A 22,468-nucleotide genomic window follows, 5' to 3' on the forward strand; every position below is an offset into this window, starting at 1 on the left:
CCAGAGGTCCAGGGTTCATCCCAGCACCCACTTGGCAGCTCACAGTCGTCTATAACTGTAGTCTCATGGGATCAGATGTCCTCTTCTTGTGTGCAAACATACGCAGACAAAATACTATATACATAAAATAAAATTTAAATCTTACAAAAAGATAAGTTTAGTCCAGGCGTGGTGGTGCATGCCTTTAATCTCAGCACTTGGAAGACAGAGGTAGGTGGATCACTGTGAGTTCCAGGCCAGCCTGGTCTACAAAGTGAGTCTAGGACAGCCAAGGCTACACAAGGGAACCCTGTCTCAAAAAAAAAAAAAGGTGAATATAGACTGCTGCTTGAAAAAAGCCATGTGAATTGACTCTAATTGTGGCTCTCACTGCATACAGGAAGATTTATAGGGCCTTCATGTTTTCACTAATATAATCTTTTTTATAGATTATTAGAATTGCTCTGGATAACCTGAGGTGGGAACATGAAAATGAAATATTATCTTAGTCTATGCTTAGGTTATCTGCAGGCACCAGGCTACAGTTGAACACCTGTTTTGTTTATAAAAATAAATCTTACAGTGAAAAGCCCTTGTGATCTGGCTTTGGCCTTTTTTATTTGGCAAATAAATTCTTGCCTAACAAGTGATGTGGCATCTGCTGCTTTGTAATTCTTTCTTTAAAAGCACTTAGAATATAAAAGGAATCAAAAGTATATCGAATTGTTTCTATATTATGAGCCTTATCTAAAAGTATGTCCACTCTAAATATCTTCCATGGGTGAGTCCTAATGAGTTTAGTGCACTGAAGTCATAACAGGCTAAATTCCTGATGTATGCTTATTTTTCTGAGTTGTGTCATCTTAGAGTGCTTTAAGGGCCAGTGGATGACTCAGTAAAACAAGCTTTTGTTTTGCCAAGCTTTCGGAATTCCCTGCAAACTGTCTCCTGACCTGTACTCACTCAGTGTGGTACACTGGAATCTGTGTTCTTGTGTGCATGCGTCCCCCAACACATGTGCCTTACACACACACGGGGGAGGGGGCAGGGGGAGGAATATATAATCTTTATTCTGTTCTGATTTATTTGCCTCTACATAATCTAGTAATACTTTGACTAGTCAAAAAAACGGGGTGGGGGGGCTGGTGAGGTGGCTCAGTGGTTTGTTTGTTTGTCTTTTGTTTTTTAAAACTTGTTCTCTGGAACCTAGGGTGGAATGAGAGAATTGACTTCTGAAAGTCATCCTTTGACCTGCACACACATGCATGTGGCACAAACACACATCATAGATACACACTCACTCTCTTTCTCTCTCATAATGATAAATAATTTTTAAATAGGGCTACCTTGGTGGCAGACACCATTAATCTCAACACTCAGGAGATAGAAACAGACAGATCTCTGAGTTTGAGGACAGCCTGGTCTACAGAGTGAACTCCAGGACAGCCAGGGATACACAGAGACCTTGTCTCAAAAAATTAAAAATAGGGGCTGGAGAGATGGCTCAGAGGTTAAGAGCACTGTCTGCTCTCCCAGAGGTCCTGAGTTCAATTCCCAGCAACCACATTTGTGGCTCACAACCATCTATAATGAGATTTGTGCAGGCATACATGCCGGCAGAATACTGTATATGTAATAAATAAATAAATCTTTTTAAAAAAATTAAAAATAGGGCTATTGGAGGCTGGGAGCCTGTTCAATCAGTAACATGAGAACCTGAGTTCAGGGCCTAGTATGGAAGCACTTGCCCATAATCCCAGTGCTTGGAAACCAGGGATAGGAGGACCCCTGCTGCTTGCCAGCCAGCTGGCCTAGCCAGTCCACACACTTCAGGATCGCTGAGAGAGCCTCTTTCACAGTATAAAGAACAGAGATAGAAGAAGACACCTATTATGGACTAGCCTGCACATGCAGGCATATACATATACGCATACTGAAATACAGACCAAAAACAAGCTGGTCATGGTGGCACATACCTCCCTTAATCCCAGCACTCAAGCAGAGGCAGGGGAATATTTATGAATTCAAAGCTAGCCTAGTCTACATAGCAAGTTCCAGGCCAATCAACCATGGCTACATATTTAAAACCTTGTCTCAAGAGAAAAAATAACACGCTAATGGAAATACTAGGCTTACCAGTGTGTCCTTGTAATCTGAGCATTTGGGTGATGGAAGCCAGAGGACCAAAAACCCAGGGTCATCCTCAGCTACATAGCAAGTTCTAGGCTCACCAAGGATACAAGAGAGTGTCTCAGAAGAGAACAAGAAAGCTATTGGGCTGAAAAGTATAGCTCAGCAGTAGTGTGCTTGTCAAGCATAACAGGTTCCTAGGCTGAGTGCTCAGAGCACCACAAGAAAAACAATATTTATGTAATGTTGTATAGCATGAGGTCTGTTTCTACGGTGAAAGACAAAACCCCTTTGCACATCAGTCTGGCACCATAGCCACAGCACTCTGGCTAGCCCTAGATTCTGTTTTCAGAGACTCTTCTCTGTCCCCACATTGCATTTTTTCCTTTTCCTCCTAACATGTCTTCCCCTTTTTCCTTAGGAATGACATCTTCGTGTTTCTGTTAAGCACACGAGCTGGAGGACTGGGTATCAACCTGACAGCTGCAGATACAGTAAGTGACGAGACCACGATGCCTACTTACTTCCTTGAATGTTTACCTTTCCTTTTGGTTTTTCCCATCCATTTTCTTTAAATGATATCTTTGCACATTAATTCAATAGAAACTTAATGAATTGCTTACTGTGTGTCAAGTACTTTCCTGACAGTTGAGATATAGCAGTGAAAATAAACAATCAGGAAATCGGGATCAACCAGGCAATCCAATTAAATTTATTTGAGGAGCTATAACCAAACAAATAAAGGATTGTTTTATTACTAAAATGCCTGATTTCCTTCCTGAAAACGCAATGTCATTGTGTTCTGCACTTCAAGAGCTATTCAGGTGGCTGTGGTGAGAATCCTGGAATTTTGGTTTCTTTAAAAAAGAGAGAGAGAGCTAGGTGTGGTGACATGCCTTTAATCTCAGCATTTCTGAGGCAGAGGCAGGCTGATCTCAGTCCATTGGTCTACAAAGTGAGTCTAGGGCAGCCAAGGCTGCAGAGAGAAACCCTGTCTTGAACAACCAAAAAAAGGCGCGCGCGCGCACACACACACACACGCACACACACACACACACACACACACACACACACACGTTCTAAGAATGTTTTTGTTTTAATCTCAGCATCTGACTATGATTTGCCTCATGCCCTAGCAGAGGCATGGTTTTGCAGGCTGCACATAGTTTTTGTGATTGTGTGATGTTTGGAATTCTGGAAAATTTCAAAGGATATATAAATGTTAGAGCCCTGATAGGTGGAGTCAGTGGTTGTTGGTTGTTCAAGAGGGTTGGTTGCAATTTGTTAGTAGTTGTGCTAAAAGAAGAAACAAGAAATTAGATCCAAGGATCTCTCTCTCTCTCTCTCTCTCTCTCTCTCTCTCTCTCTCTCTCTCTCTCTCTCTCTCTCCCCTCTATCCTTCTTTCTCTCCTATCCAGTGGTAGGCAGTGAAACCAGAGGGATAAAGAGTGAGAAAAAGAACCCACAAAGCAGCAAAGACTGGCCACAGAAAGCAATTACACTGATAATTAGATAAAATAAATAATATTCTTGCAGTTTTTCATCCTTTCATGTACACTTTCTTGGTAAGAATACTTCAGCCTCTGAAAAGGAAAAGAAAAGCACTTTAAAAAAAAAAATCTTAGCATTATTCCTTGGATTCAAATGTATTTAGTAGCAGTCATAGTAACATTTAGATTGAAGTGCATTAAGTGGGAAATGTTTTATGAAAGTCATGACTCTAAAAATGGCAATCAGGCCGGGCATGGTGGCGCACGCCTTTAATCCCAGCACTCGGGAGGCAGAGGCGGGCAGGTCGCTGTGAGTTCGAGGCCAGCCTGGTCTACAAAGTGAGTCCAGGACAGCCAAGACTAACACAGAGAGACCCTGTCTCGAAAAACCAAAAACAAACAAACAAACAATAAAAATGGCAATCAATGTAACTGTCATGGTCCCTCTGAAATCTGAGCATCTAAGTTCCCACAAGCATGAGGAGGGTGCAAGTTCATAAAATCATGGAGAAATGTAGGACAGGATCAAGAGATCCTAGGAAATTCACAGTAACTCCTCAGTTGATAGGGGACCCACATGATGAACCTTGGTGTTCTTAAACTGTACGCTTTGGAGAATGAAAATCGAATTCTGTGGAAGTACTAATCACCAATAAGAGTCAACCTTGCCTTGTTTGGGCAAGTGGGACATGGCATGAGGGCCTAAGGACTGTTGGCATACCTAGGTAGAGTATACTGACCTGCCATCTAATGGAAGACTGGCTGTGGTGACGTATTGTTCATGTGGTTGCTCATATCTGTCCTATTACAAGATAGAAATTTGCCCCTGCCCTTTTCTTCTTTTCTTTTACCTTTTTTTTTTATGCCATATAGTACCAACAGTTACACATTCATCAATTTTTCCAAGCTCATCATGTCTCTGTTTTGTATGGGATATTAAGGTTTCTCTGAAGAGAGTGAGAAAACAAGCCCAGAGTTAGTCTGGCAGAAAGAAAACACTTCAGGTAGAGAAGATAAGTATAGGGCCTTGGATTAAGAACCTGGTCGGGGGCTGGAGAGATGGCTCAGAGGTTAAAAGAACTGACTGCTCTTCTGGGGGTCTTGAGTTCAATTCCCAGCGACCACATGATGGCTCACAACCACCTATAATGTGATCCTCTTCTGGCCTGCAGGTGTATGTGTAGGTAGAGCACTGTATACATCTTTTTTAAAATTAAAAAAAAAAAATAACCTGGTTGGCAGCCAGGTGGTGGTAGCACGTACCTTTAATCACAGCACTTGGGAGGCAGAGGCAGGAGGATCACTGTGAGTTTGAGACAGCCTGGTATACACAGAGAAACCCTGTCTCATAAAACCAACAACAACAAAAGAACCTGCATGCCTTTAATCCCAGCACTCAGGAGGCAGAGGCAGGTGGATCTCTGTGACTTGGCAGGCAGCCTGGTCTACAGAGCGAGTTCTAGGGCTACATGAAGAAACTCTGTCTTGGGGGATTGGGGAAAGGGAATATGCTTGACGTAATGAAGCAACAGCAAGAGGTAGAGAGTGGGTAGAACAGAATTACCGCACAGGGAAGGAGGAGTACAGAATGTGCCTCACAAGCAGATCATGCAGTTCGTGGTAAGACCGAGATCAAGAGTATCAGGATTTGAACAAAGGATTAACATGGCCTACCTGTGGCATTTTATTTTGTTTGGGAGGGGATTTCACTGTATTGTCAGGATAGCCTCACACTAAGAGGCTGAAATGATTCCCCTCTGCCTAAGCCTCCCAAGTCGTGGGACCACAGTCAGGTGCCGGGCTCAAATGAATTCCAGGCCTATCCAGCTGTATAGGAACACCCTGTCTCAAAATAAATAAAAGAGACTGAGGATGTAGCTCACTGTTAAGAGCGTTGGCCTAGCTGCTGCCATATAACAAAGCTTGATTCCCCCATACAATGATAGAAATATAGATTGATTGAGTTTTCTAAAACCTTTAGGTTCAGTTTAAATTTTCAATGTCTTCTGGTAAAGTTTGGTATGTTCCTCTGCAGGTGACAGACGTTGTATATTTCCACGTCAGGTCTGTAGAAATCAATTGCTTTGGCCAGAACTTTGTATTTTCTGCCCCCAAACATTTAACGTATACTATGGTTGAACAATCATACCTTATATAAAAACAAGACCAGACATGTATGGTGATATATATCTTCAATCCCAATACTTGAAAGGCAGAGACAGGAGATCAGAACACTATACAGTGTACTCCAGGCTGGCCTAGACTATGTAGAAAGACCTTGCTTGAAAAAATAAAATAAAATGAAAAAACAAGACAAAAAGGACATCATACAAAAGAGCCAATGGGGTGTTTAAATAGACAGACCCAAATCTTTAAAAAGCTGGTGCTGGGCTGGAGAGATGGCCCTGTCCTCCCAAAGGTCCTTAGTTTAATTCCCAGCAACCACATGGTGGCTCATGAGATCTGGTGCCCTCTTCTGGTGTGCAAGCTCATAATGCAGGCAGAGCACTGTACAAATAATCAATAAATAAATCTTGAAAATGTTGGTGCCATATCCAGGCATAGCAGTGCACACCTAGAGCCCTAGCACTCAAGAGGCAGAGGCAGAAGGACCACTGGACGCTCAACGGGTAGCCTGGTCTACATAGAGATATCCTATATCTAAATTTAAATAAGTCACCTGTGAGTAATATTTAATGCTTGGGAAGTAAGTAGAGGCTGAAAGATCAGTATTCAAGGTCATCCTTAGCTACATAGCAAGTTCAAGGCCAGCTTGAGCTACATGAAACCCCATTTCAAACCAAAGAAGCAGTATTATGTACCAGGAAAAGTAACAGAGAAGGCTTGAGAAGAGATGACTTCCTCCTTAAAGTAGCACAGGAGGCCTTGTAGATGCTGCTGCCTGGCTGTCATCTGCTTTCAGCCATGCTCACTCCCACCATGTTCTTCAGCATCTCTGTCAGTGATCAGCCTTGGGATCAGAGCTGATAATTGACTCCCTGTAGAAATTTTAGTTCAGATTGATGCTGCATAGTGGCTGCTTACAGCTGAAGTAAAAGATTGACAACAGAAAACTTTATTGCCGAGCTCCAGACAGGATTCAGTTCTAAGGATTTCCACAGAATTATTTTAGAATCCATGTGTTAGGGTGTTGACTTCATACTACATAGTGGGACTGCCAGCCAGTCTGTACATGGGGAGAAAATTTGACTGTGAGGCAGTCTTGGCATCTTGTCCTTGACAAATGCTGGTCCAAACACAAACAATGCCCTCCCTTTCATAAGCACTGATAAGCCTGAATGATTGGAAGGACAGAAATGGCGTGAGCATTAAGACTAAGCTAGGCAGGGCTGGAGAGATGGCTCAGTGGTTACCACTGCCTGCTCTTCAAAGGACCTGGGTTCAATTCCCAGCACCCACATGGCAGCTCACTGGAGTCTGTAACTCCAGTCCCAAAGATTCTGACACCTTCATACCAATGCAGAGAGAGAGAAAAAAAAAAGACTAAGCTGCTACACAACTTTAATTTCCAGCACAGGTGAATCTCTTGTGTTCAAGGTCAGCCATAATAGACCTTGACTGAAAAAAAAAAAAAAAAGACTTGAGGTTGGTTGGTTATTGTGCAGCAGACTAGAAATAATTTTGGGGGAACCCTTTAAACATTTCATTTTAGGATTCATAGAACAGGAAGTTATATTGATGAGAATTGAGCAATGCTAGGAGAACTGTGTATGTTTCTTTGCCAGGGAATCCTGGTGCGTAAGGTTTTCCCAACCTCCATTTCCAGTCCCCCATGGGACTATAATCTTGGGGTTTCTTCTCTGTGTAGCCTTGGTTGGCCTGGACTTGTTTTGTAGTCCAAGCTGGCCTCAGAGATCCATCTGCCTCTGCCTCCCTGAGTGTTGGTAGTACAGGCATGCGCCTCCACACCTGGCTCTAGTTAAGGTTTCTTTTGCTGTGATAAAACTCATGACCAAAAAGCAAATTGGGGAGGAAAGGATTTGTTCAGCTTACCTTTCCACTTTGCTGTTCATCACTGAAGGAAGTCAGGACAGGAACTCAAGCAGGGCCAGAGGAACAAGCAGGAGCTGGTGCAGAAGCCACAGAGGATGCTACTTCTGCCTCTCCCTGCTTTCTTATAGAACTTAGGCACTGCCAGCCCAGGGATGGCATCACCCACAGTGCGATGGGCCCTCCCCCATGGTCACTAGTAGAGAAACCCCTCACAGCTGGATCTCATGGAGGCATTTCCTCAACTGAGGCTACTTTCTCTCTGATGACTCTAGCTTGTGTCAAGTTGACACACAGAACCAGCCTGTACACTTAAATAAATTCTCTTATGCCTTAATCTCATCCATAAATAAGGGTTTGTTTGCTTGCTTGCTTGCTTGCTTGCTTGCTTGCTTGTTTTTCCACTGCTGAGAATCAAACCAAGGGATTGGTCATACTAAGCACATGCTGTGTGTGTTTTGCCATTAACTATGTAATAGTGAAAATAGAGGTCATAGAGATTATGGGGTTAAGTGAGTTACTGCACACAGAATGGTGATTGCAGTTAGAGTCTACTATTAATAATATTAGCATACTAAGAGCTAGATGTAGATATTAACTATTAATAGTATTTTATTTCTTTAAGAGACTATTGCTGAGCCAGACATGGTGGCGCAGGCCTTTAATCCCAGCACTCGGGAGGCAGAGGCAGAGGCAGATGAATCCCTGTGAGTTCGAGGCCAGCCTGGTCTACGTAGTGAGTCCAGGACAGCCAAGGCTACACAGAGAGACCTTGTCTTGAAAAACAAAAACAAAGTAAAACAACAACAACAACAAAAAGAATAACATCTTGAAATTGAGCATCTGTGTGCTACTGCCTCCTTCTTGGGCCCTTTGCTGTTTTGTCCAACCTTGTCTTGATAGTGATCCTTCCGCTTGAGGCTCGTAGGTATCAGGGCCTATAGGCACATACTAGTCCTCCTGTCTTTGGTTTTTCGAGACAGGGTTTCTCTGTGTAGCCTTGGCTGGCCTGGACTCACTTTGTAGACCAGGCTGGCCTCGAACTCACAGCGATCCACCTGCCTCTGCCTCCCGAGTGCTGGGATTAAAGGCGTGCAACACCACAGCTGGCCTTTAGTACTCCTGTCTTATCACCACCATTTCCCCTTTCCGATTTATTTTATTTTTAATCGTGTGTGTCTGTGTCGGTCTGTCTGTCTTTCTGTCTGCATGCCCATGAAGATGTCAGATGCCCCAGAACTAGAACTACAGGTAGTTGTCAGCCACTGTCATGGCTACTGGAATAAAGCCCACATACCCCTCCTCCTGACCACTGAGCCACCTCTCTAGTCAGGCATGCCTATTGTTCCCAGAACAATAAACACTTGGTCTTCTAAGGACTTAGTTTCCCATCCTTACATTATAGAAAGAAATCTTACATGGCTAACACCAGTTTCTACATACAGATGAGTGGCTGTACTGCTTTCTGAGTTTTGGTTCTGTGCTCAGAGTACATCATCTTTGTTGTGTTCTCTTCTTGCCTGTGCAGGTGATTTTCTACGATAGTGACTGGAACCCTACTGTGGATCAGCAGGCCATGGATAGGGCCCACCGCCTGGGCCAGACAAAGCAGGTCACTGTGTACCGGCTTATCTGTAAGGGCACAATTGAGGAGCGCATTCTGCAGAGAGCCAAGGAAAAGAGTGAGGTGAGCACAGGGGAAGGAAGGGATGATCTGGCTGGAGGGGATAGAAATCAGTCACAGAAACTGAGCTGGAATTATTTAAGCCTCTTGTCTTTTTACTATCATGAAAAATTAGTATTCTTGGTAAGTGTCAGAACCCTTACAGCACCAGTCTCACCAGACACCAGGAAGAGGCCTGTGTTGGGCTGAAGGGTGACATTTCAGAGTCCTCCTCTGTTTGCCACCTCTTGACCTATGTGCCAGAATAACTGAGCCATTTTGAGTCATTTATAACTGATTATTAATAGTTCCAAACAAAAAAATTCCCAAATTGTTTTGTTTTTGGGGGGGACAAGTAAAGTGGAAGAGCCAGCCAAGTGAACAAGAAATAGTAAGCCACGCCTCCCTTTGGAGCTGGCTCTGGGGATGATTCTGATACTGCTGAGTGGGAATGGGCACCTGGACATGACGTTTTAATCCTCTTTGTATAGATTCAGCGCATGGTGATTTCTGGTGGGAACTTCAAACCAGATACCTTGAAACCCAAAGAAGTGGTTAGCCTTCTCCTAGACGATGAAGAGCTGGAGAAGAAACGTATGTCCTTTGGGGCTAAAGTTATGCCCTTCCCAGACTTAAAAAATGAAATAAGCCAAGGCCAGAATCTACTTTTATTTTAAAGTGTGTGTGTGTGTGTGTGTGTGTGTGTGTGTGTGTGTGTGTGTGTGTGTACACACACATGCCATGACACATGTGCAGGAGAAGGCAGCCCTCAGTGTGTGAGTTCTAGGTTCATATTTGGGTTGTCTGGCTTGGTAGCAAATAGCTCTACCTAGTGAGCCATCCATCTCATTGGCCCAAAGAAGTATTTTATACAGAGTTTCAATGGCAGGCTGCTATGACTATAAAGACCTTTTGCCTAGAGTTTCTAGATTTAAGAATTCAGTTTCACAGCCAGGCGGTGGTGGCGCACACCTTTAATCGGCAGAGGCAGACGGATAACTGTGAGTTCGAGGCCAGCCTGGTCTACATAGTGAGTCCAGGACAGCCAAGGCTACACAGAGAAACGCTGTCTCGAAAAACTAAAAAAAAAAAAAATTCAGTTTCACATTTACTCTGAGTGCCTGTGATAGCTCCACACCTAAAAACAAGCTCTTTTCAAGTATAGAAGACAAGGAAAGCCACAATAATTAAGTGGAGTCATGGTTTCTACCTGAAAGCTGTCAAGACATCAATAACTGTTTATTTATTAGGAAAACACCAATTTTTGTTTTGTTTTTTAAAACAGGGCCATCAGGCTGGCCTCAAACTCACAGAGATCTGTCTGCCTCTGCCTCCCGAGTGCTGGAATTTTTAAGGCATGCACCAAGACCAGTATTTTTCTTAAATAAAAATTACACCTTAAGAACCAATAGAATTGGCCCTAAATTTCAGAGGATGAAAGTTGTGATTCCTACACTCTTCAGTGTTTTTTACATTTTCATTTTCTTGATAGTGAGACTACGGCAGGAAGAGAAACGGCAACAGGAGGAAACCAACCGAGTGAAGGAACGCAAGCGTAAGAGGGAGAAGTATGCAGAGAAGGTATCTCCAGACTGTGTTGGTCATGTACGTGTGTGTGTCTGTGTGTGTCTGTGTGTGCACGCGCACATGCATGCATATTGCAAATACGTAGTAAGCCACAGCTTGCTTATGGGGATCAGAGGACAGCTCATGAAAATTGGTTTTCACCCGCCATCATGTGGGTCTGGGGATTAAACTCAGCACTTTTATCTGCTGAGCTGTCTCATTATCTGGGTGATTTGAAACCATTCTATGCTGATGGACCTTTGATGAGGTAAACAGCATCAAATGTAGAACTGTATTCCCTTCTCACAGACCCTAGTGTTGCTTACAGTTGGACTGGGACCCATGTCGGTGATAGCTGATAGCTAAAGCAATAGTGTTTCTTCAATAATTAGCCTGTATAGAACATTGTTTTGTTGTTTGGGTCAAGGACTTTCTACATATCCCTGGCTGCCCTGGAACACACACAATCCTCTTACCTCTGCCGTAGGAGTGCCTGACTTCTTTCATAGGATTTTTAGAAAGGACCTGGCCAGGCATGGTGGCAGCCACCTTTAATCCCCAGCCTTTGGGAGACAGAGGCACGCAGATCTCTGTGTGAGTTCCAGGCCAGTCACAGCTGCTCAATGACACTGCCTCCAATGAATGAATGAATGAATGAATGAATGGGGTTGGATCCCTTCTATCATAGGCTGCTGCTGATTTTTTTTTTTTTAATTCTATTTTATGCGGGGTATTGACGCCTCTACCTCCTTTTCATAACCCCTTAACCTGGGATTAAAAGAGAATGTTAGCCAGGCGTGGTGGTGCATGCCTTTAATCCTAGAATTAGGGAGGCAGAGGCAGGTGGATCTCTGTGAGTTCAAGGCCAGCCTGGTCTACAAAGTGAGTCCAGGACAACCAGCGCTACAGAGAAACCCTGTCTGAGGGGTGGGGGCAGGGAGAGAGAAAGAGAGAGAGAATGTTAGTGGGGAGAGAGGGCACAGACCCCTTACTTCTCCCTGCTGTTTAGGGTCAATTTGTTCTTCACACAGTCTCCATCAACAGCAAACTCAGCAAGCGGTCTTCCCACAGGTCACAGCCTTGAGCCATTTTTCTCCATCTGCCACACCATCAGGCTCTGGTCTCTTCAAACTGCTATTTGCCTCACACCACACCTTCTCTCTCTGTGCTCTCCTATTTATCTTCCACAGAGTCCTAGCTCATGCCCCTCTCCTTGTAGACTGACAAAGACCACACCCTACACAAGACAAGTACCAGCTGTGGACAGACTAAAGCCCAAACTAAGATCCCATAAGTAGGATTAAAACAAAAACACATTTACATAACATAACTGAGTTTATAAAGAAACTAAAACTTAGATGGGTGTGGTGGGGCACACCTTTAATCCTAGCACTCTGTGAGTCCAAGGTCAGCCTGGTCTACAAAGCCAGTCTAGGATAGCCAGGGCCAGAGAGACCCTGGAAAAAATGAAAGAGACAAGAAAAAAGAAAAAGAAACCAAAACTTCTATCATAGCTGGCAGCCTAGAACTGGTCTGTTAAAGCCCCTCTTTATGAAAAGCTAGTTTTAGTCTGAGGACACTTCATAGTCACTTGTTTTTGTTTTAGTTTTTACCTACTTATTGTATATGAATACTCTTATCTGCATGTACACCTGCATGCCGAGAAAGGGCACCAGATCTCATTACAGATGGTTGTGAGCCACCATGTGGTTGCTAGGAATTGAACTCAGGACCTCTAGAGCCATCTCTCCAGCCCCATACTCACTTCTTTTATAGACTTAGGAAATCCTAAAAATGAAAGATAAGGTCCTCCTTTTTGGGCTGCCATCTCTGCCCCCTTCCCAGGCAGGCTCTTCTTTCCTCACTCTGTTCTCATATCTAACCCACTGCTTGCCACTTCTTAAAATAAAAGTAGCTTTAACATTCAGAGGTAATATCAAAGTCTGGGGTGTGGCTTAGTGTTAGAGCTCTTGGGTGTCATCCCTATGACTTTAAAAACAGTAGGGTGTGAGGGAAGGAAGGACAGAGAACCTGCCAAAGACCAAAAGGTGGCTTTCTAACATAGGACTTTACAGAAAGTAACAGTTCTTTTGTGTGTGACTGTTAGTGTCTGTTCATGTACACATGACACAGTAAGGTCAGAGGGCAGCTGTGTGGAGTTGGTTCTCCTACCTTTATATGGATTCTGGGTATGGAACTGCCACCACCAGGCTATGTAGCAATGGCTCTTAGCCACTGAGCCAGCTTGCCTATTCAAGATTAACAATTTACATCAGATGTTATGCCTGCTCCAAGTAAAGAATAGAAAGTACACAGTGTTGACACAAAGTGCACGGTATTATGCACTTAACCTGTACAAGTAACCCTATAACAGATGTAGGCAACATGACCCTGTCTCAAAAATCCAGAAAAGGTCCAGTGAGATGGCTCAGGATAAAGGCATTGGTGCCTAACCCGTGTTTGATCCCAGAAACTCATGTGCTTGAAAGTATGAAAGCAGCCCCCACCATTGTCCCCTGACTTCCACATGAAAGCAATAAAGGCATATGCACACTACAGTAGATAAATACGCCCAGTACAGGCACACTTACTCAGTCAGTAAGCCAGCCCAGAAGGGGCTGTGGGGAGACATGGCATACCTTCTTCTTCCTCCTCCTTTGTGAGTTTTTACTTCCTTTAAAATAAGGTGTGGTGGCACACTCCTGTAATCTCAGCATTCCGGGAGGCAGAGGCAGTCAGATTGCTGTGAGTTTGAGGCCAGCCTGGTCTACAGAGCAAGTCTAGAACAGCCAAGGCTACACAGAGAAACCCTGTCTCAGGGTGAAAAAACAAACAAACAAAAAAGATACAGTGATTCGGGACATGAGATGTGGCTCCGTGGTGGAGTACTTGCCTCAAATGTGAGAGGCCCTTGGTTCAGTCCTCAGTACATTACATCACCTGTACACACAAAAATAATCAAGCCAGCCTAGAGAGACCATCAAAAAGTTGGAGGCAGAAAGATGGAGAAAATTTGAGGCTAGCCTGAGCTGTAGAGCAACACCCTGTCTCAGGCCACTTGTGCTCATAGTCCCAGCACCTGGGCAGCTGAGGCAGAATCATGTAGCTGAGCTACGAAACGTAACAAATACGAGGCTGACCAGAGCCTTAGAGCAAGACTGCCTATGACCATTTTACTTCCTTTTCTATCCCACTTTTCTCTTTGGGCCAAATGCTCATGCTTTTATGTATTTTCTGACTTTTGTGTTCCCAGAAGAAAAAGGAAGATGAATTGGATGGGAAAAGGAGAAAAGAGGGTGTGAACCTCGTGATCCCATTTGTCCCTTCTGCGGATAACTCCAACCTCTCTGCTGATGGGGAGGACTCCTTCATAAGTGTTGATTCAGCCATGCCCAGCCCTTTCAGTGAGGTGAGGCTCCTCTGGGTTTCTTCATCACAGCAATGGGACTGTGGGAAGGGTTGCATAAGGACTGGCTGCACCAACACTGACAGCCAGCAGGAGAGAGAAGTATATGCAGGTCCCCTGAATCATGCTCTCTCTCTAGCCAGTGGGGCTGCTAGTAATCTCAACCCTTCTGCTTCCAGATCTCCATCAGCAGTGAGCTCCACACTGGCTCCATTCCCCCTGATGAGAGCAGCAGTGATATGTTGGTCATCGTGGATGACCCGGCCTCCTCAGCTCCTCAGTCTAGAGCCACCAACTCTCCTGCTTCCATAACAGGCTCTGTCTCAGACACTGTGAATGGTAGGTAATGCTGCTGTCTCGTGCAGCATCAACCTGCTGCTCTCCCTCATGGGAAGCATTCCTGTGGTAGTGAGTGAGCTCCAGTCCCAGGATAAGAGACTTTCTTGTCACTACTTTTCTGTTCTGTTTTGTTTTTTTGAGACAGGGTCTCTCACATAGTGCTGCCACTCACTATGTAGACCAGGCTGGCTTTGAACTCATAAGAGATCCACCTGCCTCTTACTTCCAACCCCTGGATTAAAGGATCCATCACCGCACCAGGCACATTTTTTAATGTAGTGTGTCTGTGCACACAAGTCAATCAAAGGACAGGCGTAGGCTCTAAGGACAGTTCTTTCCTACCGTGTGGTCCTAGGGATTAAGTCATGCTGTGAGGCTGGATATCAAGAGTTTCACCTGCCTTGCAGTACAGGTGCACGGACCAAAGGTGCAGGCATTTTCTTCTTTCTTCCAAGAGTAGAATGGACAAACGACATCAATTTATCTGGTAGATTGTTTTGTTTTGTTTTTGGGGGGGTTGTTTTTGTTTTTTTAACAGAGTTTCTCTGTGTAGCCTTGATTGTTCTGGACTCGCTTTGTAGACCACGTTGGCCTCAAATTCACAGCGACCCACCAGCCTCTGCCTCCCAAGTGCTGGGATTAAAGGCGTGCACCATCACCGCCCAGCTCCAATAGTGTTTTTAAGCAAAAGGAATAGATAATGTTCAGGAAAAGCAAAATAAGAGCTTTGTAAAGTTTTCTCACTTGTTTTCTAGCCTTTAGTAGTTCACCTTTATTTTTGCTATGTGTTTGTGTGTGTGATGGTGTATAGGTGCATGCATATGCCTATGGAAGCTCAAGGTTTGATAGTGGGTATCTTCCTTGATTGTGCATGCATGCACATTTGGGGGTGTGTGGTGTGTATGTATGTGTGTAGAGGCCAGAGGTTAACATCAGGTGTCTTCTGTGTCCCTCTCCATGTGTTTTGGTTTAAGGGAGGGTCTCTCACTGAACCTGGAGCTCACTCTTTTAGCTAGACTTGCTGGCCAACGAGCCCCACAGCCCCACCTATGTGTCTGCCCTCCCCGTCCCCAGTACACATGCTGTCATGCTCTGTAGGTGCTAGGGATGCCAGCTCAGGTCCCAATGCTTGCATGGCAGGCACTTTACCAATGGAGCCATCTCCCCATACCTGTTTTTGCTAGTTTTTAACTAAATTGAGCTTTGGGGACATTTCTTTGTTGTTGTTATACAAGGTCCTAATGTTACTACTGTTTCTGGAGGATTGTTAAAGCCTGAAAACGGCTGAGCATAGTAGTGTGAAGAGTAAGTAGAATCAAGGCCAACCTTGGCTCCATCATGAGGCCCTGTCTCAAAACTGAAATTAAAAAACAAAAGCAGGGGCCTGGAGAGACGGCTCAGAGGTTAACAGCACTGGCTGCTCTTTCAAAGGTCCTGAGTTCAATTCCCAACAACCACATGGTGGCTCACGACCATCTGTAAATGAACTCTGTTTCCTTCTTGTACAGGCAGGCACATATGTGGGTAGCATACCATATAAATAATAAATAAATATTTAAAAAACAAAACCAAAAAACATAGACACAGGATTGGATGTGCGGTTTGGTGGTAGAATGCTTATCTAGCATGCCCAGGGCCTGGATTCAGTCAATACTCAGAACCTTTTTGTTTGAGAAATAGAGGTTGGACCAGGCAGTAGTGATGCACGCCTTTAATCCCAGCACTCTGGAGACAGGCAGGCGGATCTCGCTGAGTTCAAGGATAGCCAAGGCCACACAAAGAAACCCTGGGGGGGGGGGGGTTAGACAGCCCCCAGACACTCAGTGCCATACCATATCCCAGGTGCCTGTAGTCCCAGACCTTAGTAACTGACTGAGACTGGAAGGTTACTTGAGATGGAATCCTAAGCCTGCCTGAGCAACATAGAGAAACTTTGTCGCAAACAAAAGAGAACACCTTCAGAGCCAGCATTCCCTGTCGGAGTACTTGTTAACATTTTAAGAGATTTATTTTGTTCCCACAGGAATTTCCATTCAGGAAGTGCCAGCTGCAGGCCGAGGTCACTCAGCTCGAAGCCGAGGCCGCCCCAAGGGTTCAGGAAGCACAGCCAAAGGAGCAGCAGGGAAAGGCCGGAGCCGCAAGTCCACTGCAGGCAGTGCTGCTGCCATGGCAGGAGCCAAAGCAGGCGCTGCAGCAGCTTCTGCAGCGGCCTACGCTGCGTACGGGTACAATGTGTCTAAAGGTGCGCAGGCCAGAGGAGAAGCACTTCGTGGAGTGGTTTATAAGCAGTACAAGGCAGTATACAGATAAGGGGAAAGAGGCAAGGCTACTAGTGCTTGCAGGCCAAAAGGGGGAGGAGCCATGGACCTGCTAAAAGGATTGTGGGGTATCATTCAGACTGGAGGAGATGAGATTGTGAGTGGGAAAGGATTCAGACAACATAAGAATTGACAACCACCACAGCACATGGAGGTTCACGGAGCTGATGAACCAAGTCGTGCTGGGGAGAAACAGTAAAAGTCAGTGTTGGGAAAACATGGCAAGACCTGATGGTAAGAGCTTAACAGGTGTGAGAAGGAACTGTTGCCAGTTGGAGAGAAGTGGCTACTGTTCTGGAGCCATAGAAAAGAAGATTGAAGTCAGAATCCAGTTTATCCAATTGCAGTGAGAAAGAACTCACTGACAACTACCTCCCCACCCTTATGCAAAGCCTGGCCTCAACTAGATAGAGTAGCCGTACCCATGATCCCCACACACAGGAGGCAAGTTCTAGATAGAGTTAAATGTATCTGAGCTGGTCTTGAACTTCTTATGGTTCATAGGATTGTCACAGCACAAAAGGGCATGCTTGCATAGAAAGTGGTTGGCCTACTTTGAATGCTCAAGTAAAAGTTGATTTCGCCTCTCCTTTCTCCCACTGCAGGAGCCCGGGCTTTCATTTAAGGAAATAAGTGCGGTAGCCTACCCTAGCTCATTTATAGCCTTGAAAAACGTTAGTCACTCCAGTAACCAAAGCAAATCTCAGCCATGGATGGGGCAGTGTGATACACATCAAAGAAGCAGGCAGGAGGGAGAGGAAGCAAGGAGGTAGACTGGCCTAAGAAAAATCACTGATAGCAGGGAATGAAAAATGAGAAAGACTGGTCCAGAAGTGACCTGTAATCCCACTGTACGTGAGCAAAGATGTCTGCCCACCAAGTACCACAGAACTTGGGAGGCACAGGCAGGAGAATCAAGAGTTTGAGGTTATCCTCAGCTACAGAGTAAGTTTGGCAAGACCAATTTGGGCTACTGAAAAAAAGGAAAGAAGCAAACAGAACAGAAATTCTAGACAATGCGTTATGAGACGTGGGTAGATTTGTCTCACCAGGGAAGGGAAAGTTCACTGTTGTCTAGTGAGCACCAAAGACGAGAAATTTACCCAAGTCCTTGATGTGACAGAGCTTGAAAAACAAAAGTAGCCTCAGCCAGTACTAGGGGATTGACTGAGTACAGATACAAGATAGACTGGGCCACCTTGTGTCCCTTGGCCAGACTTCTTGACGAGTATAGGCCTCTGAAATTAAGAAGGAAGCAGCAAGCTGGTGATGGTGCACACCTTTAATCCCAGCACTCTAGAGCAGAGCAGGCTGATCATTTAAGTTCAGGGCCAGCCTGGTCTACAGAGTAAGTCCCAGGATAGTCAACTCTGTGTAGAGACACCACCTCAAAAAACAAGTAAACAAAAAGCAACTAAATTCAGGTGTTTTCCAGAAGAACAAGAAAATACTAGTGCCTAGTGGGTTGAGCTCTCATCCTGCACCCCAGGCTTCTCACACTGGGTATGTGCCCTCTCCAGAGTGTGTCTTCCTCTCTGGATAAGGTAATGCAGGCGGGGCTGAGTGTATGACACCATCTCTTTTAAAAATCCATCTTACAAAAAGGGAAGAACAAGCAAATATACCTCAGATGTCAGCAAGGAGCAGCAGAGAGGGCTTCCCACCCCCTTCCCCCAGCCCAGACTTAAACCAATACTGCAGACTCCAGGGCAGCTGGAGGGTAGGGTGCTGAAGACTATTGTGTTTTTCTCCATCCCTACAGGAATCTCCGCAAGCAGTCCTCTGCAGACATCCATTGTCCGACCTGCTGGCCTTGCAGACTTTGGACCTTCAAGCACCTCTTCTCCCTTAAGTTCCTCTCTGAACAAAGGAAATAATATTCCTGGGACTCCTAAGAGCCTCCACATGACCAGCAGCCTAGCCTCAGACTCCCTGATCAGGAAGCAGGGCAAAGGCACCAACTCCTCTGGAGGACGGTAACATCTCTGCCCTCTAGCTTCCTTCAACCAAACCGGGGGCTGTGGTCCTGGGCCGTAGGTAGTCTTTGGATGGCTTGCCTGGTGTGGCATCTTGCATCCTATTTGGAGAGTGGAAAGGACCAGTTTTGCAGCAGGAGAGGACAGGCAGGTGGTTGGTGTGAGCACTTTATCACCTGTTTCCAAAAGAGTATCCTGGATTCAGCTCTACAACATCTTAGATGGACTCTGCAGCAGAGTCTTGACCTCTGTCTGGGGAAGGGCCTTACATAGTCCCTTTAGTTGCTCAGGCACACTGTCTCCATCCCCATCCCACTCTTCAGCTCTGACCATGTCCCTCATGAAGGCTCCTGGGTGCTGTGAACAGCCTTCCATAATGGAGACTTCTCTAAAGGATGTGACATCCTACAGGGCTAGGATGAGAACAAATGGTTCCCTGGTCTCCATAGCCTGGGGCGCTCCTGGGTCTCAAGACCCCATTTGCCACAGTGTCATCACTGAAGAGCGCACTGAATGCCAGAGAAGATGGTGGCTAGAAGGACAACAGGCTGGAGGAAGCAGAGCCACAGGCAGTTTTCCCAGCGTTTCTTTCACTGTCCAGCCCGATTCACACCAGGGAAGGCTTTAGGTCCCACCAGCAACAGTAGCAGCAGCTCCCGCTCAAGGGACTTCCCAGAAGCCAATAAAGAGACCAGGAGCCACCTCAGTCAGCAGGACACCCTCACCACTCTTGCAGCTGCCCCTCTGCCCATCCTGAATGCACAGTCTCCCTGGCTTTGCCCTTCAGCCCCCTGCTTGGCTGTATGCACTGTCTGTATTGCACTGAGAAAGAAGGGACAGCAGGAGTGAGGTGGGGAGGGAGCAAGCTCAGCACCACCCCACTCAGCCCCAGCCCCAGCCCCAGCCCCACTCGCCTGAGCTTGCTGCCCTCTGAGAGGGGAAAGGGATGGCTGGGAGGGCTTTCCACCTGATGTCCCTGGTGGAACAGGTGCTTCTGGGAGGGCCAGCCTCTAATTTGCACACCTGAAAATCGCGGAATTGAGTTTAGATAGATTGATTTTTTTTTTAAACACTTTTTTTTTGGAGTAGGTGTAGGGGAATCATTTAATTTAAATCATAAAGATTCCCCTACCCATACCCTGACTCCTGTGTACAGATGCTCTTTAGAGGGAATCAGAAAAATGCCAAGCCTTTTTTCTCTTTGAATGTGCTGTCTATTTTTATAACTGAACTTGTACATATGTATAAAGAGAGACACATCTTTCTTTTACTAACTGGATAAAAAAATCTTAAATAAAATGGAGTGAGATAATTTTATGTAAACCAAAGTGTCTGTGGTCTTTGCAGCTACCTCTCTAGTGGTACAAAGTAGTACAAAGCAATATTCTTGGAGTTTTGACAGGGTCAAAAGATGCAGAGCCCTAATGCTGCTCCTGTGACCAAGAAGGACAGAGGAATGGGACAGAGCACGCTATGGTTGTCTGCTCAGGATAAGTGGTAATTGAACTTGGGGCTTTGTCTCCATCCATCAGATGAGTCAGCACTGGAGATATGGGTTCCTTATAATTCAGTACCTAGATGTGGACAGAGTGACCTGGGCTGGACAAAGCAGAGTTAGTGGTAATCTGAATACTAACGGTGTCCCAAATTTTAGTAGTTATAAGAATCATGAAAAAACAATAAGCTGGGTGGTGCTGGCACACGCCTTTCATCCCAGCACTCAGGAGGCAGAAGCAGGTGGATCTCTGTGAATTATAGGCCAGCCTGGTCTACAAAGCAGATCCAAGACCAGGAAGGCTACTCATTGAGAAACCCTGTCTCGAAAAAGAAAGCAGTAAACCTGAGTTCCTAAGGATTCCAGATGTTCATGTTTTTGACAGCTGGCCAGTCAGTTTGGAAAAGAACACTAGCTGCCAGCCTATTCTGGCAGTCACTGTTCTGCTATTGCGCCTACAGCACTGTTCTTGCGCCACCTCTGAGTGGGGCTCATGCTGCCCTCTGTGACTCAACCATGGCCTCCTAGCCTTGGCTCACCCTGTACACTTTGTTGGAGACAGACTGGCTGCTGGACAGCTGCTGTTATAGTCCTAAAGACAAATCTTCATTCAAGTAGCAGTGTCGATGGCCTGGGTCCTGTTTTTCTTGCTTGTAAACGTGACCAGGGCATCATACAGAGCACATCGGCATGAGTTTCCCAATTAACCTAGTGAGTCAGCCAACCCATTGGGCTGAGGCCTCTCAGTTTTCATCTCAGTAAAACCACCAGTGCATTCCTCTTAGTCTTTGCAACACCCACAGTGGCTGCCTCTCTGGGGAGCTGACACGTGTTATTGAGAGTTCTGGGTCAGTCTAGGAACTGGGAACACCACAGTCCTCTTCACCTGTAGGCGGACCTAACATACCTAACGTACGGAGTGGGGGCAGCTCATAGCTTTAATGCTCACACACCTGCCTCTCCTTCTCCGGCTTAGAGGATTGGGATCTTCAAATAAAAGGCTCTGAACACAAGTGTCCCCTCCCCCCATCTACCCAAGTCAGTTTTCCATGTAAAAGAACTGAGTGTCAACAGATGCGACAGGAGAAGCAGACGATGTGGTGGAGGTCCCCCGTCCTGGTTCTCATTTCCTGGCTTTAGTCCAAGCCCTGCGTTCCCATGCCCCTCCCCAGTGGCAGCTTGGGTGTACTCCTGCTTCTGCTGTTAACTTTGGTGGGTTATTAACAGTCATAGTTTGATTTGTTTTTTTGTGTTGAGAAAAGGTCTTCAAAGTAGCCCAGGCTACCTCCAAACCCACGGTCCTCCTGCTTCAGCATCCCAAGTACGTAGACGTTATAAGCCTATGCTGCAACACAGCTGAGGGGGTTTCTTGCTTACCAGAATGAAGGCACCAGGCAAAACAACAGACTAAGGCAGGTTAGCCTTAGAGAGGAGAGCAGGGTCCATCACCAGGCTGCAGAGAGGAAAGCAAGCCACAAGGAGGGATTTGAGACAGAAGGCACAGTAATGACTTCTTGTGCTCTCTCAGGAGAAGTGAGGAGGGCTTCTTCACAGCCTGAGAAGTAGCCACCAACGTGAAGACACCCGAGTTACCGAGATGGTAGTGTGTGGGGAAGGTTCATCTTCCAGGTCTGGCCTGAAATGATGTCTTCAGGTTTGGCAGATCGGAAAGGGACAGTCAGCCCTTGCCTTGTAATAGGAACTTTCATTTTCCTGGAGTAATGGTTTCTGAGGCTTACTGCCTCCATTTGCTAACCTAGGCCTACTTCTGGATGCTTCTTGCCTCTTCGTACAGTCTACCTAGGCCTAGAATGTTTTCAGCTTCTGAGACTGACTGCTTAATAAGCTTACTCCTACTGGTTCTTTCTGAGCTCTGGGCTGCCTGGTTCACCTCTGCTGTTCTGGCTCACACCCCTCTCCCAGCTGACTTACTCAATCTGTCCTTTCTCTCAGCCTCTGAATTGCTCTGCTTGGCCTCATACTAACTCCAGCAATCTGCTCTAATCTCCTGGATCCTTCTCATTCTCTGGCTCATTCGGTCTTCACCTGAATTCTCTTTCTACAACCTGTCTCTTACTGTTCCAGTAAAACTGCT

The 22,468-nt window shown here is 45.6% G+C and overlaps 1 protein-coding gene across 4 annotated transcripts in view; it reads left to right on the top strand.

Moving 5' to 3' along the window:
- The window catches only part of INO80 (INO80 complex ATPase subunit), a 97,262-nt gene extending 77,072 nt beyond the window's left edge, over positions 1-20,190 (top strand). For 3 of the 4 annotated variants that reach the window (XM_084776378.1, XM_084776381.1, XM_084776379.1), the window contains exons 29-36: positions 2,531-2,603; positions 9,139-9,297; positions 9,765-9,867; positions 10,766-10,854; positions 14,093-14,248; positions 14,425-14,584; positions 16,608-16,826; positions 18,665-20,190. In XM_084776378.1, coding sequence (XP_084632504.1) covers positions 2,531-2,603; positions 9,139-9,297; positions 9,765-9,867; positions 10,766-10,854; positions 14,093-14,248; positions 14,425-14,584; positions 16,608-16,826; positions 18,665-18,882 — 1,177 coding nt within the window. In that variant the 3' untranslated portion in view covers positions 18,883-20,190. The remainder of the gene's footprint in view (positions 1-2,530; positions 2,604-9,138; positions 9,298-9,764; positions 9,868-10,765; positions 10,855-14,092; positions 14,249-14,424; positions 14,585-16,607; positions 16,827-18,664) is intronic. The other variant, XM_084776380.1, reaches the window with a different exon arrangement.
- The last annotated feature ends 2,278 nt before the right edge of the window (positions 20,191-22,468 follow it).

This window comes from Acomys minous (assembly GCF_964271855.1).
Source record: "Acomys minous genome assembly, chromosome: 3".
Taxonomy (NCBI): Eukaryota; Metazoa; Chordata; class Mammalia; order Rodentia; family Muridae; genus Acomys; species Acomys minous.